Source organism: Arachis ipaensis, chromosome B03 (assembly GCF_000816755.2).
Source record: "Arachis ipaensis cultivar K30076 chromosome B03, Araip1.1, whole genome shotgun sequence".
In the NCBI taxonomy this organism is placed as follows: Eukaryota; Viridiplantae; Streptophyta; class Magnoliopsida; order Fabales; family Fabaceae; genus Arachis; species Arachis ipaensis.
In genome coordinates, this window is record NC_029787.2 from 34,804,055 (window position 1) to 34,817,502 (window position 13,448).

The 13,448-nt window shown below is 36.5% G+C and overlaps 1 protein-coding gene and 1 long non-coding RNA gene across 2 annotated transcripts in view; one reads left to right on the plus strand and one right to left on the minus strand.

Moving 5' to 3' along the window:
* LOC107630277 (OTU domain-containing protein At3g57810-like) overlaps positions 1-383 on the plus strand; it is a 9,107-nt gene extending 8,724 nt beyond the window's left edge. Inside the window, exon 5 of the mRNA XM_016333377.2 lies at positions 84-383. Within this exon, the coding sequence (XP_016188863.1) occupies positions 84-252 (169 nt within the window). The 3' untranslated portion in view covers positions 253-383. The remainder of the gene's footprint in view (positions 1-83) is intronic.
* On the minus strand, positions 2,982-7,358 carry LOC107630278. Its single transcript, XR_001618216.2, has 2 exons — positions 6,918-7,358; positions 2,982-5,920 (listed from the first exon to the last, which is right to left on the minus strand). It is a non-coding gene; the product is annotated as an uncharacterized LOC107630278 (long non-coding RNA).

Genomic DNA, 13,448 nt, shown 5'->3' on the forward strand with positions numbered 1-13,448 from the left:
TGGAAAAGATCTATAAAAATTAGGAGTAATTGGTAAGGTAGAATTATATGTTGATATAATTGATATATGTGTTGTGGTTATAGGATGCCTATAACAGTGGTGATGGAGGATAAGAAATCCAAGAATCTTAAAGTAATAGCTGAATATGGTCAAGAGTATGGTAAGGATAACCCAATTCGTGTTATCTATCACGGTTATGGCCATTATGATGCCTTCAACAATTCCAATAACACTACATACTCGCAGAAATGATTACAACTTTGATAAGCTGCATATATCATATGTTTGTGATTAGTGAATTATTAAGATCCCTGTTATACATCTATCCCATCACTAGTGCCATTTTATATATATTTTTTATAAAACTTAATTTTACCGATTAATAGTTAAATTACAATAACTTATTTTGCTGTAAAAATAAAACATCAATAAGATTATATTTCAGTAACTAATATTTATATACATTTTAAATTTTTATATTACCATTAATTTTGTTACGTGCAGTGATACGAGGAGAGAAAACAATCTCTTTATCGGTGGCACAGTCCAAATCGACAAATAACCCTTCTAATCAAAGTTTAAATTCAAACAATAAAAATAATCGAGAGTCTTTCAACCTCGGGTCGTTCTCCTTAGAACGATGCAATTAAGGTGTCAACATTTTCGGTTGACAAGAAAATTGGGGATTTTGAAATTTTAGATTAAAAGAACTAAATAATAAAAGAACAAAAGAACATGATCAAAAAGGTATTTAATGCAATTAAAAAAAAGCAAGATCAAAACTAATGAAAATGCTATAAATGTGTAAAAGAGCCTTGACTTGGGAATGAGAGTTAAGAAATCCTATCATCGCCATAACCACAACTATGGCAACTATGATGAGTCAATCTCGCTTCGTCTATTCCTAACATCGAGGAGTAAGTCAAGCAAGCATAATTGACCTTAATCTATAAGTCCTAGCTAACTCACCAATCACTTGGTGAAAAGCTAGCCTCAATGGAAATAAGAGTCAACTAACTACTCAAGAGTTGTCACTAAATGTCGGACATTATGACTCTAGTATCCTAAGAACTCATTGCCCAAACCAATGTGTGAAAATCTACTCAAAATCTAAAGTTGGCATTTTCACAAATACTTTGTATGCATAAAAGTAAAACATAAAATTTTGTAAAGGAAAGTGTAAAACTATAACCAACTATTCAAAAAAACAACAAGAAACATTCAACCAAACAAATATAAAGCATGGAACATTAAATTCATCAATCAAAACTTCAAGAAACTAAAATAAAATTATAAACAAAGTAACTTGAACCAAAAGACAAAGAGAAATTCTCCACATACAAGCGTTTTTTTATACAAGTCTTTACAAGTGTCATTTCTTCTTCTTCTTGCGCACGTTCTTCTTTCTCTTCCTCTTCTTCTTCTTCTTTTCTTTCGTTTCCTGTCTTCTCTTTCTCCTTCTTCAACCATTACTGCACGTTCTTCTTCTTCTTGCTGCACGTTCTTCTTCTTCTTTTCTTTCGTTTCTTGTCTTCTCTTTCTCCTTCTTCAACCGTTACTGCACGTTTTTACTGCACCTTCTTCTTCTTCTTGCTGCACGTTCTTCTTCCTCTTCTTCTTCTTCTTTTCTTTCGTTTCTTACTTTCTCTTTCTCCTTTTTCATTTACGTGCTTTTCTCTCTGTTTTCTTTCTTCGTTATTCTCGATTTCCATTGTTTTTTGACATCAAGCTCTGAAATCGTTTTTGAAGAAGAAGAAGCAGCAGAAGATGAGGAGGAGAAAGAGAAAGAGTTCTGAATTATGCATAAGGTGTACTTTAACGAATTTTGGGTGTATTTCTTAAATCCTTTGGGTGTAGTTTTTGTAATCCTTTGGGTGTATTTCTGTAATCCTTTGGGTGTATTTCTATAATCGTTTGGGTGAATTCCTGTAACCGTTTAGGTGTATTTCTATAATCCTTTGGATGTATTTCTGTAATCGTTTTTATGAAGTTTCATTATCTTCAAATTTGGCAAGAAACTCATTTTCATGCAGGAAGAAGAAGAAAAGTCATTTATAATGCATGGTGAGTAGCGCGCTTTGGAAACAGGAAGTGATTGAATATCGTGCGCTTATTTACTCTTGAATGTGGGAGTGTAATGCGTGTTTTTTGTTGGGCTTGTGCCAACTTGTAAGACTTGTAAGCCAAAAAGACTTGTATGTGTAGCAGGCCTCAAAGACAAAATAGCAAAAATGATGTAATTAAAGAGAAATTAAAGAGTACTTACAAGAGAGATGAGCAAAATCCAAAATCAACTTGAACTATAAAATGCTACAATGGAAATAGAAAATTAAATAAAACCCTAAGAAAGTATTCTATCTACACTACTCCTACTCCTACTATGGAAAATGTAAAAATGAGCTCTAAGTCCTAATCTAAGACACCATGCCTTGATATGGCTTCATTTCCCTTTGATATAGCATCTCCATTCAGCTTCTATCCTTCCAAAATTGGGCCAAAAGGCCCAAAAAAACGAAAATCACGTGTTTCATTAATAAATCCACGTGCAGGGACCTGTGCGTACGCACTTCGCTGAATGTCCGCTTGTGCGTATGCACAGAGGGTTGTGCATGCACACAAGCTGATTTCCATCTTGTGCGCATGTACACGTGATTGTTCGTACGCACACTTGACTGTGTGTGCTTCTCCTTGTTTTCTTCATGTGTTTTCCCTTGTTCATGCTTTCTTCTACTTTTTCCTAGCCAATCTTGCCTATATGACCTGAAATCACTCAACAAACATGTCACGGCATCGAATGGCATAACAGTGGAATTAAAATGGTTAGTTTATGCACAAAAATGCATGTTTTTGCATTTATGTTCAATCTAGGGACAAAACACAAAAATATGCTATTTAAATGAATAAGTGTGAGTTTATGTGATGCAATCCACTCAAATCAAGTCAAAATATCTCATCAAATAGAGACTCATAAATTCCCCCACACTTAAACAATAACATGTCCTCATGCTAACTCAAACAAGGAGAAAGATCAAAGGGGTAATGATTTGTTAAATGCAACTACCTATATGCATGCAAGTATACTATATACTATCTATATTTATATATACTATAGTTATCCTATGAATTTGGTGAAAACAAACAAACAAATCTTCAAGCAAGAATATGAACATATAGGGCTAAACAAAGAAATAACTCAAAATTCCAAGAATTAATTTGAATTTCAAAATGAAGCACTTACAAGAATACATGATAAGAAATGTGAAAACATAGAATTGAGTGATCGAACCTCCCGAACGTGTATGCACTCTATCGCTCGGTGTTTAAGGTTTTAATAATTCAAGTCTCTTCTAATCATGCTTTCAAGGATTTGCTTTTCATCTAACCATCAACAATGTATGATGTATGAATGCAAGTATCATGAGGACTTCATAGGATTGTAATGGAGTTAGGGTTAAGGTGGGATAAACATGGCTAAGTGGACTAGGAAGATTGAATCCTTGATCAGTTTAAGTACCCACTCAACCTATATCAATCCAATAACAAAAGATGCAACCTAACCTTCCATCATTTTCTTTCTCACACATTCATGTATATGCTTTCCATTCATAACACATATGCATTATTTATTTGCTCCCTTTTCCCTTTGGGGTGACTTCTGTCCCACTTCTTCTCTTCTCTCTTTTTTTTTTCTTTTTTTTAAAGCAAGAAACTAAAATGCATATGGTTTAATAATTCTATACATGAATGCAACCACTTTAAAATTTTCAAAGCATACCCAAAATACTTTCAATCTTTTCTACCAAAGTTCCTCCAAAATTCTCCTACACTTAAATGCAATACACTTTTCAACCTAAGCTAATCAAGGATACAATCAAGGTAAATCATGGTTTTCCACTTAAAGTTGTAATGTGCTAAAATCAAACAATGGGGTAAATAAGGCTCAAAGGAGGTTAACAATGGTAGTTACAAGGGTATGTCCATGTGGTTGAGTTTAAAACAAAGATAGCCCCAATCATGCTCAATGCATTCAAACATCAACTATTCGAAATAAAGAATCAAACACAACCAAGATTACAATCATAGAAGAGATATAGCACACAATGAACAAAATTTGCGGTTATAAGGTGTAACCATTCATTATAGGCTCAAATCTCACAAGGTATTTTGTTCTTAACATTTCTATGTTTCACAAAAATAGTTCAAGCAAGTTACAAGGATTTTCCAAATCAATTCATTGGTATGCCCTCAAAACAAAATTCTTGAAAATTCTTGTTTTTCACCAAAGTTATTTCCTATATGTATGTATATTGTGATAGATGCAAAAAATTTTCAAAATTCTTAGTTCTTTTTCTAATTGTTGCATTCAAAGACCAAAATACACAATTAGGATCAAAATCGAACTAAGTGCTATGCTATTTATATCATCCAATCACAATCAAAATATGTATATACCGATTAACTAAAAGTGCAATATCTATATACCAAAATAAAGATGCAATGCTAAAGATATAAACATACTAACATATATACAACTACCAAAGTACTAACATCTAGTGCATAAGGTAAAGTACTCTAAATCCGCAAAAGCATAATAAAAAGTAAAGTAACTAATGCTAAAGTGTTTAGGAGAGAAATTTTACACAAAAAAATAGTAGATCCTCCCCCATACTTAAATGGTGCACGGTCCTCCGTGCCAAAAAATCGGATTGGGGGTCTAACTCTACGATGGTGGGTGCTGTGGTGGCTGGTAAATGATGATGTCCTGGGTCGGTCCTGTGGTGGTCTCAGCTGCCTGCTGCTGGACTGGCTGGTCAGCTGCCTCAACTGCTGTGTCCTCAGCTGCTACCTCTGCTGCTTTTGCCTCTACCACTGGCCGCTCAGTCTCATGCTCGGGCTCTGGCTCAGACTCAGGTGTAGCTATAGGAGGTGGACCGGGGTCTCGACCATCCTATCTGGCGGCCAACCACTGAAAGCGGTGCTCATGGCGGCGAAGCTCCTGAAGAAGGTACTGAACCAGCTCATATGATGGCCGTGGTGCAGGGGCAGGTGCTGAAGGTGCTGATGATGATGAAGGCTCAGTGGTCTTCCTTTTCTTTGGCGGCGGTCCCTCATACTCTCCACGAGGCAGAAATGGATGGGTGCTGATGAGGGTAGACATCCGGTCTCCCGGTCTCCGCTCAACCCAAGATAGTGTGGCCAGTCTCGTGATCATCGATGGGAAGGCGATGTTATACTTCTCCTTCCACATCGACTCTCTGATAAAGGCCAGAATAGAAATCCTCTTACCCTCCAGAATAGCCCATAGAAGAACTGCCTCTCTGACTCTGATGTGTGTAGCATGTGTGCTTGGCAGGATATAATCGGCAATGATCTGCTGCTAGATCCTCGCCTCAGGATGTAGATATGAGCATGCAATGCTTAGGGGTACCGCTTTCTCTCCCCTGCTGTACTCCCACCTGGCCTCAGGTAGGCCAATCTTCTCCAGAACTGCGTCTAACCTGATTTTTCCTTGAATCAGATCCACCGCTATCTTAATATAATCATCCTCGCTCTCTGGAATGTGCGGAATCGGGAGGAGTGCCTCTAAAGCATGGTTGGAAGTGTCCAACTGCATTCCTCTAAGGAAAACTGACTCGGCGCCCTCGTTGGGTAAATTTCCATAGAATTCCTTGACCATACATCATTGACTTCCACTGGGTTGAATTCTATGAATTTCCATCCATAGTAGTCCAGGCGGTTGGTGATAGCCTCAGCATATTTATCTGGTAAATTCAGCTTCCTTTCATAATGGAAGGTCTTCTTTTCCACTTTTCTATAGTGCTCTTGGGCCTTCTCAATGAAGAAAGTATCAGGCTGGTTGCTTGGGGGGATAGGGACAGGAGCCTTGGAAGAAGTTTTCTCCTTTCCCTTACGACGCATCCTGAAAAAGGAGATGAAACAGAATACAGCTTAGGAGAAACAGATATTTAACACAAAAAGCAAAAGAGGGAATAGTCAAAATGCAACATTTAGAGCCATATAATAATTATCACTTAATTGAGGAAACCCGGTTGGAAGAGGTAATATGTTCAAAAGAAAACATGGTTATCCACAATCAAGAAACCTAAGTAATAATTAAGTGATAAACAAAGAACAATTAAGCTTAGGTAACAGGGAATGAGAGTGAATTGATTTAGAATTTGGTTATTGCAATTATGCTTTGAAAGTGTGAGATTTGATAAAACTTTGCAATAAGGCAATAACCCAATTCAACATAGAAGTGGAAACTTATTCATGGCAAAAGTGAGGTAATCATATAAATATAATCCTTGTTCAAAAAGCAATAGATTTGATTAAAATCAACTTCAATTGCTCAAAAATATTTCGAGGAACAAGTAATTGTATATATGATCATTGCTAATCAGAAACACATGAATAAGTGATATATTCAACTCACTAAGGTAACATGATATGCACAAAGTAGATAACACCAATTGGATAGTCAATTGATTAATCAAAGTGGGAATCGTAGAACTACAATGGTGTTCAAATCACATTAATGACTATTGTGCATAATAAAAATTCAATATCAATCATCATCCAAGATCATAGAAAACTGCACAAGATGAGTTATAATGCCTAATGAAAACAAAATCTAAAGCCTATGTTGATCAGACATAAAATTTAAATAAAAAATATTCATTGAGGCATTTCATCGAACATGTAATGTTCATGTAAACAAAGCAGAGAAACTAGTTCAATTCAAGCATTAATCAACCCAGAAAACAGCCAACCAACAAATATATTCAATCCATAAACACAATGTAACTAACCTAACTAAGCTAAACCTAATCTAAGTTATCAGAACTCAGAATTAAAAACAGGAAAAAATAATGAAAACCAAAAGAAACAGGGAAACAGGGGGACGGTGGTGGAACCTGCGTTGGTGAGAAAGAGAGAATGAAGGGGAAACGGAGGGGAGGTGGTGATGCGCGGCGGCCCAGAATTTCGCCGCCGGAAAGCCGCTTCCGGAGCTCCTGGTTGGACGCGAACAGGGAAGGGTACGGGACAGGGGCTGTTGGCGTGGGAAGAGAGAAGAGAGGAGGGAGAGGGGTGGTTGTGGTGGCCGCCGGCGTTACTGGTCCGCGGTGGTGGGACGGAGGTGGTCAGGGTGGCTAGGGTGGCTAGGGTGGGGTGGGTTCAGAGAAGAAAAGAAGAAGAAAGGGGTAAAGGCGGGGGGATTCTTAAGCGCGATACAGTTCTCTTTTTCGAATTACCGTTCGAGAGGGACTCGTGCGTACGCACACTAGTAAAAAGAGGGGGTTATGCGTGCATAAAGAATGGTATGTGCGCACACAAATGAACGATGATAATAGATTGAGTGAGTTTGTAATGACAGTGAGAGATAAAACTGCCAGCAAAAATAGAGAGAGATTAAGCAAACAAAATGATTCTAAGTCATAAGAAATAAAATTCAAAATCCAGTTAACAAAAATCATGAATAAAATTAAGTAATTAATCAAACTAAATGATTCCTAGTCACAGAAAATAAGATATAATATAACATCACAAAAGTGATGAACATTGTAATGAAGACACCAAAAGTAACTAGAATATGAAATCAGAAATTTCAGAACCAGTAATTACAAGAATGAACAGTGCAAAACTCAGTCTAGAATACACAAATAAATAAATACTACAAAATGGAGAAAAGGAGAAGACCTACCTAACAGCGACGAGGGAAGCAAGAACAGAGGAGACGGTGACGGAGGCACGGTGGCGGTGACGGAGGCACGGTGAACACAGAGAGAGCGCGCTCGAACAGAGGAGACGACATCAAGCTCCTGCGACGGCGCCGAGCTTCCACACGCGGCGGGGCTGCGGGGTTGAGGTTGTAACACCCTAATTACCCTAAGCCTTACCTCGCGTCGTAAAACAGAAGTTAATCAAAGGTTACGACAATTCTAAAGCTTATACATATTTATATTTAGAAAGAAATAATCCTTCTAGAAGCCCGATGAAGGATTAAGCTCAAAATCAGAATTCGAAAGGCGCAAAACGTTCACATGAAACTACACTAAACGAGGCACAAGATATACATACAGAAATCAAGACATATATATAAATATATCAAAGTATAATAGTCATAAGGATCTAGCCGCCATCCGCGGAGTTTAAGCCGGCTAGTAATATATCGACATACAGATAAAACAGCTTATACAAGTTTTTCTCTCAAAGTAAGCCTCTAGGTAAAATAAATACAAAAGTGAGAGATCTTAAACAAAATAATCAAAAAGACTTCAAAATATGCTAGAGATCTTCCGCTCTGTCACCACCTAAGCAACTCACCGAGGTGGGTTGCAACCTGCATCTAAAAAACAACAAAGTATGGAATGAGAATCGGAAGTTCTCAGTATGGTAACAGTGCCCAATGATGTAAGATGTAAGGTTTCGGGACGCCAAAGATAATCTTAGAACTTCACCCGAATGCAGAGAATCAAGCTTAGAATAAAATAAATAAATTAAACCATAAACAATAAACAAGATTATCTAAACTTAGGGAATTTCTAACTAAAACTAGTCATCGCTATCCCACAGCCTTCACCAACCTACTCTCCGTGCGATCTCATCGCCGCCTCCTACCTAACCTCCTCAACACAAGACAATCACAGATAATGCATACAAGTAAAGCACAAGAAATATACATATACAGCAAGTAATCAAATAGCAAGTAGACATGTGATTCATTTAGGCATACTGAAGTTATGCAAAGCAGGCAAGCATATAGAAGATGCATATGATGAATGACTGTCCTATTGGCTCGTGATATCACTTGTCGGTCCGTAAATGCCAACCCGACACATCCTTCCGGATGTAGCATTTTCTGCCACACCAGAGATATAGTGCCCTCCATACTCATGCAGCAGCGAATCTGCTATGCCATAGATATAGTGCCCTGCACACTCATGTAATAGGGAGTCTACTACGGCAGGGATATCGGCCCCGCACACTTCCATGCAGCAGAGAATGAAACAACCACAACAAATCATGCAGCAGAAAAATATGCCACGCCAGGGATATAGGCCCTGCACACTCTCAACGACCACTACTCATGCAGTAGAGACATCTGCCACACCGGAGATATAGGCTCCGCTTACTCTCAACGACAACTACTCATGCAGCAGAGACATCTGCCACGCCTGAGATATCGGCTCCGCACACTCCCATATGATCTAATAATTTTCTCATTTATTTCCAAGCCTTCAACTCGTCATATCCATCACCAGTTTTCAACTTCTCAAAAATCTCTTCAACCATATACTTCACAACTCAACACGCCCCACTAAAAACTAGAAGTTACACAAACCTTCCAAACCTAGGTCATTGGCTCTAACTCATAATTAAGATACCCTTTCTATTCTTTTATTATTTTCTCCTTTGATTCAAGATCCTAAAATTGGCAAAAAGATTTAAACAAGTGTTACGGAATTTTACAAGCTTGCCGGAAAGGTGAAACAGTTAAAAACAAGATCTTTATTGAAAAACAGGGCAGTGTGCATACGCACAGGGGTATGCGTGCGCACGCCCAGGAGAATTTTTAAGATGTGTGCGTACGCATAGAGGTGTGCGTACGCACATGAGTAAAATTTTCTAATTCTGTTCGCTCGCACAAGGCGTGCGAACGCCCTCAACAGAATACATCTTCCAACGTGTGCTGCGCGCACAGAGCGTGCTAGCACTCCCAACAGTAGCCATAACCCCGTGTGTGCGTGCACACAAGGCTGTGCGTGTGCACAGTTTCAAAAATCCACAGGGTGTGTGTGCGCACGCAAACCAGAAATCACAAATTCTGCAGCATTCACAAAATTCAGATTTCGGATACCAATTTTCAACGATCATATCTTTCTCTACAAAATTCAGATTTCTACAAAATTGATACCGTTTTAAAGCTCTTTGAATTATCTTTATTTTGATATAAAAATCATTCAATTTCAAAAACCGTAGCTCAAGATATGATCCATAAAATTTCACCAAAAGTCTATTTTTACCAAAACCTTAAAAATTCAAGTTACCACAACTCTCAACTTAAAACCAAATCAAAGCCTACTCAACACAATACCAAATTCACTCAAGAATCCTTACCAAATATTTCTCAACCATAACAACTATTCAATCATTCAAACCATTTAATACCCACCTCAACTAACGCTAAATTCAACCTAATATTCACATAAAAACTATAAATTCCATCATTATTCAACTATACCACATCCAACATTTAATATCTCAATTTATCAACTCCTTCAACATTCATCAATCCAAGCATCAATTTATCATCATCCTAACTTCATAATCCACATCATTTATCAATAATATCAACACTCACCTTCAATTACCAACAACATCAATATCCATCATCAATCATCAACCATATCAATAAAATCCTCATCAACAATAATAAATCACAACATTCATCATCAACCTTCATAATCATTAAATACCAACAATCAACATCAAAATTCATATATTCCACATCCCAAAATTCTATATCATCATCACCACCATACAACTTATCTTCAAACATCAAAATCACATACAATTAAACATACACCCAAACATCCAATCCTATCTTAAGATCAACTAGTCTAAGGTTCATGAAACATTACATATTACATAAAAAAAACCGAAACTATACCTTGGCCGATTATCCTCCACGCACAAAGCCACCAAAAAGCCAAGACAACTTCAAAAGCACCAAAGCTCAAACTAACAACACATATATCACCAAAATCAAAACCTAGAAACCACAACATACAACACTACAAGGGCATATGAGAAACTTTACCTTGTCAAAGGGATTGGGGCAAAGTCCAATAATTACCTGCTATTAGAGATCACCTAAACAACCAAAACCACAAAATCTACTAAAAAACTATAACAAAAAATGCACAGAAACTAGGTCGGGAAATTGGATCTTGAGACGCGATTTTTTTTACCAGATTTGCTTAGATAGAAACAAAGAGCTCGACGAGAGCTTCGCATGGCCGCAAACGACTCGTCAATTGGAGCTTCGTAGCTCAAGTTATGGCTCTCAAAAGAGAAGAGTGAATAGTGACAAGCCAAACCCTCTTCCTTCTCTCAACTCCACGAGCTCTCCCTCTCTTTGTGCTGAAAGTGGCTCTTTTTGCTACTTAAGTGGAGTATATATATCTTAGATTTGTCCCACTTGGATCCGGTCCAACCCGCTAAGTATTTTTGGTCCATTTGGTCCACTTTGGACCAAAACCTTTAAGATTAACACACAGTTTTCGATTATAAATTATTTTTGGTCCTTTCAAAAAAATTAATCAATTTTTAAAATCTTATTTTCCAAAATACACGGTACTGGACAGACTAGAGCCGGTACTGCCGGCTTAAGCGCTAGTACATACTTTTACAAAACTTTTCGAAAAAGATACGTTTTTCAACTCAAAAAATTTATTGAATTCAAATTTCACCTTTATAATTTCAAATTAAAACTTCTAAATTTTGAACCTACTTCGGGCACTTAAAAATTATTTTATTAAAACGGTTTTACGTGAAAAATTCTGGTTCTTACAGAGGTGCCTGCGGTGGTTGACGTGGCTGCGGTGCTGCGGTGGCTGGATCACTGGGTGGCTAGGGCTTGAATTGTTGATTTCTTTCAATTTCAGAGAGGAGAGGGGTGGGAGTGTGAATGGCCAAATGGGGGTTGCGGTGTGCTGAATGGGTAGAAGATTTAGGGTTTTTTTTAATGTAAAACAGCATCGTTTTGAAGTTGTTGCCAAACCGAAAACTTCTTAAAAAACCGATCGATTCAACTGATTCACCGGTTAACTATCGGTTCGACCAGTTCTCTGATAGATTTCTGCAGGCAGGTTTATGTGGTCAACCGAACTGGCTTGGTCACTGGTTTCCGGTTAACCCAATTAAACCGATTGGTCCAATTTGATTTTTAGTACAATGTATTTTACCCTCTTAACAAGAATCTGTGTCACGGTTAAAATATTTCAGTGTCAAAATTAAGAAATTTCTTGTTATGGTTAAAAAATTTCGCTACTATTTTTCTAAATAAATACTACTACACAATTCAAAACCCTCTATCTTTCTCTTCTTCTTCATTATCACCTTATTTTTTTTCTTCATCTTCTTCTTGTTTCACTTATTCATAATTTTTCTTGTTTTACTCTTTTAATATAAACAAAAATTAAACAAAGAAAAATAATAAATAAAAAATATTGCAATAACCAGGAAGAAGAGAAAAACAACGCAACAACAACCGCAACAACAAAATAATAACGATAAAGAAAAAATAAAAAAAAACCGAAAAAAACATGCAAAAAAACGTGAAAAAGAAGTATTTGATTCACGTGAATGTATAAATTTTGTTGGATTTAAACCAACTTGATTAAACGTTGTTGACAAAACCACTTGAATGAGTAAAGGGACCGATATAATCCCGCTAATCAACCTTCACTCTTCCTAGGAACAAAAACAGAAACATCACTCTTCCTTCGTGATAAGATGAGACACTGGGTGCAAATGAGGCTTGACACAAAATGGTAGATTTATCGGCCTCCATGAAGGGTTCGAAATATGGATTTATTCCATGTAGTGGAATTTAGGAACCCATATAGTGTGTGTGGGTACGTGAATTTGTGATGTAATGCTCAAAATTAAAGACTCTCCAATCTATCTTACCAAAAACGAAAAACTGAGATACTGGGTCAACTTTGATGATGGCTTGTGAATTTGGATTTATTCCATGTAGCCGTTAAATTAGTTTGTTTTTTGCAAAGTTCTGCTATCGGAATCAACAAAGCGGACAGTATTGTGAACAACAAAGAGAAAGAATTGTAATTTCATCCACAAGCGGGATTAATTGCACCTTTAAGAAACTCCGGTGAGTTGAAGCCTTGAAAATGGGCAAAGGATTCAATGGTCATTTGGATTATTAAGGGTGTGTTTGGTAACCATGTTTAAAGGAAAAAAATACGTTACAGCTTCTTGAAAGCTTCATTTTTTTGTTTGGCTAATTTTCTTCTCAACAAATGCATAAGTAATTTTGTTCATAAAACCACGTTTACAAGAAGCAATAATTTCTAACTTCTCCGTTGCACTAACGTGTTTTTAGCCAATACCTTCAATATTTATTTTTCTTTTACCAACTTTATTCTTTATACATGTTATTGCATTATTTATAGAATTTTTATTATTCCTCTTTATATGAACTCTTTTTTTATTATTTATATTTTTTATTTGACATTATATATTTTTATAGTTATAATTTTTGTGTATTATATTTATTATTATTTTTTATAATATAATTTATTAATTCCATTTGGTAAAGTAAATTAAACAAAAAAATTAACTATAAATAATAATAATAATAATAAATCATAACGTACTAAAAAAGAGTACTAAAAATATACTATATAAAAAATATATCT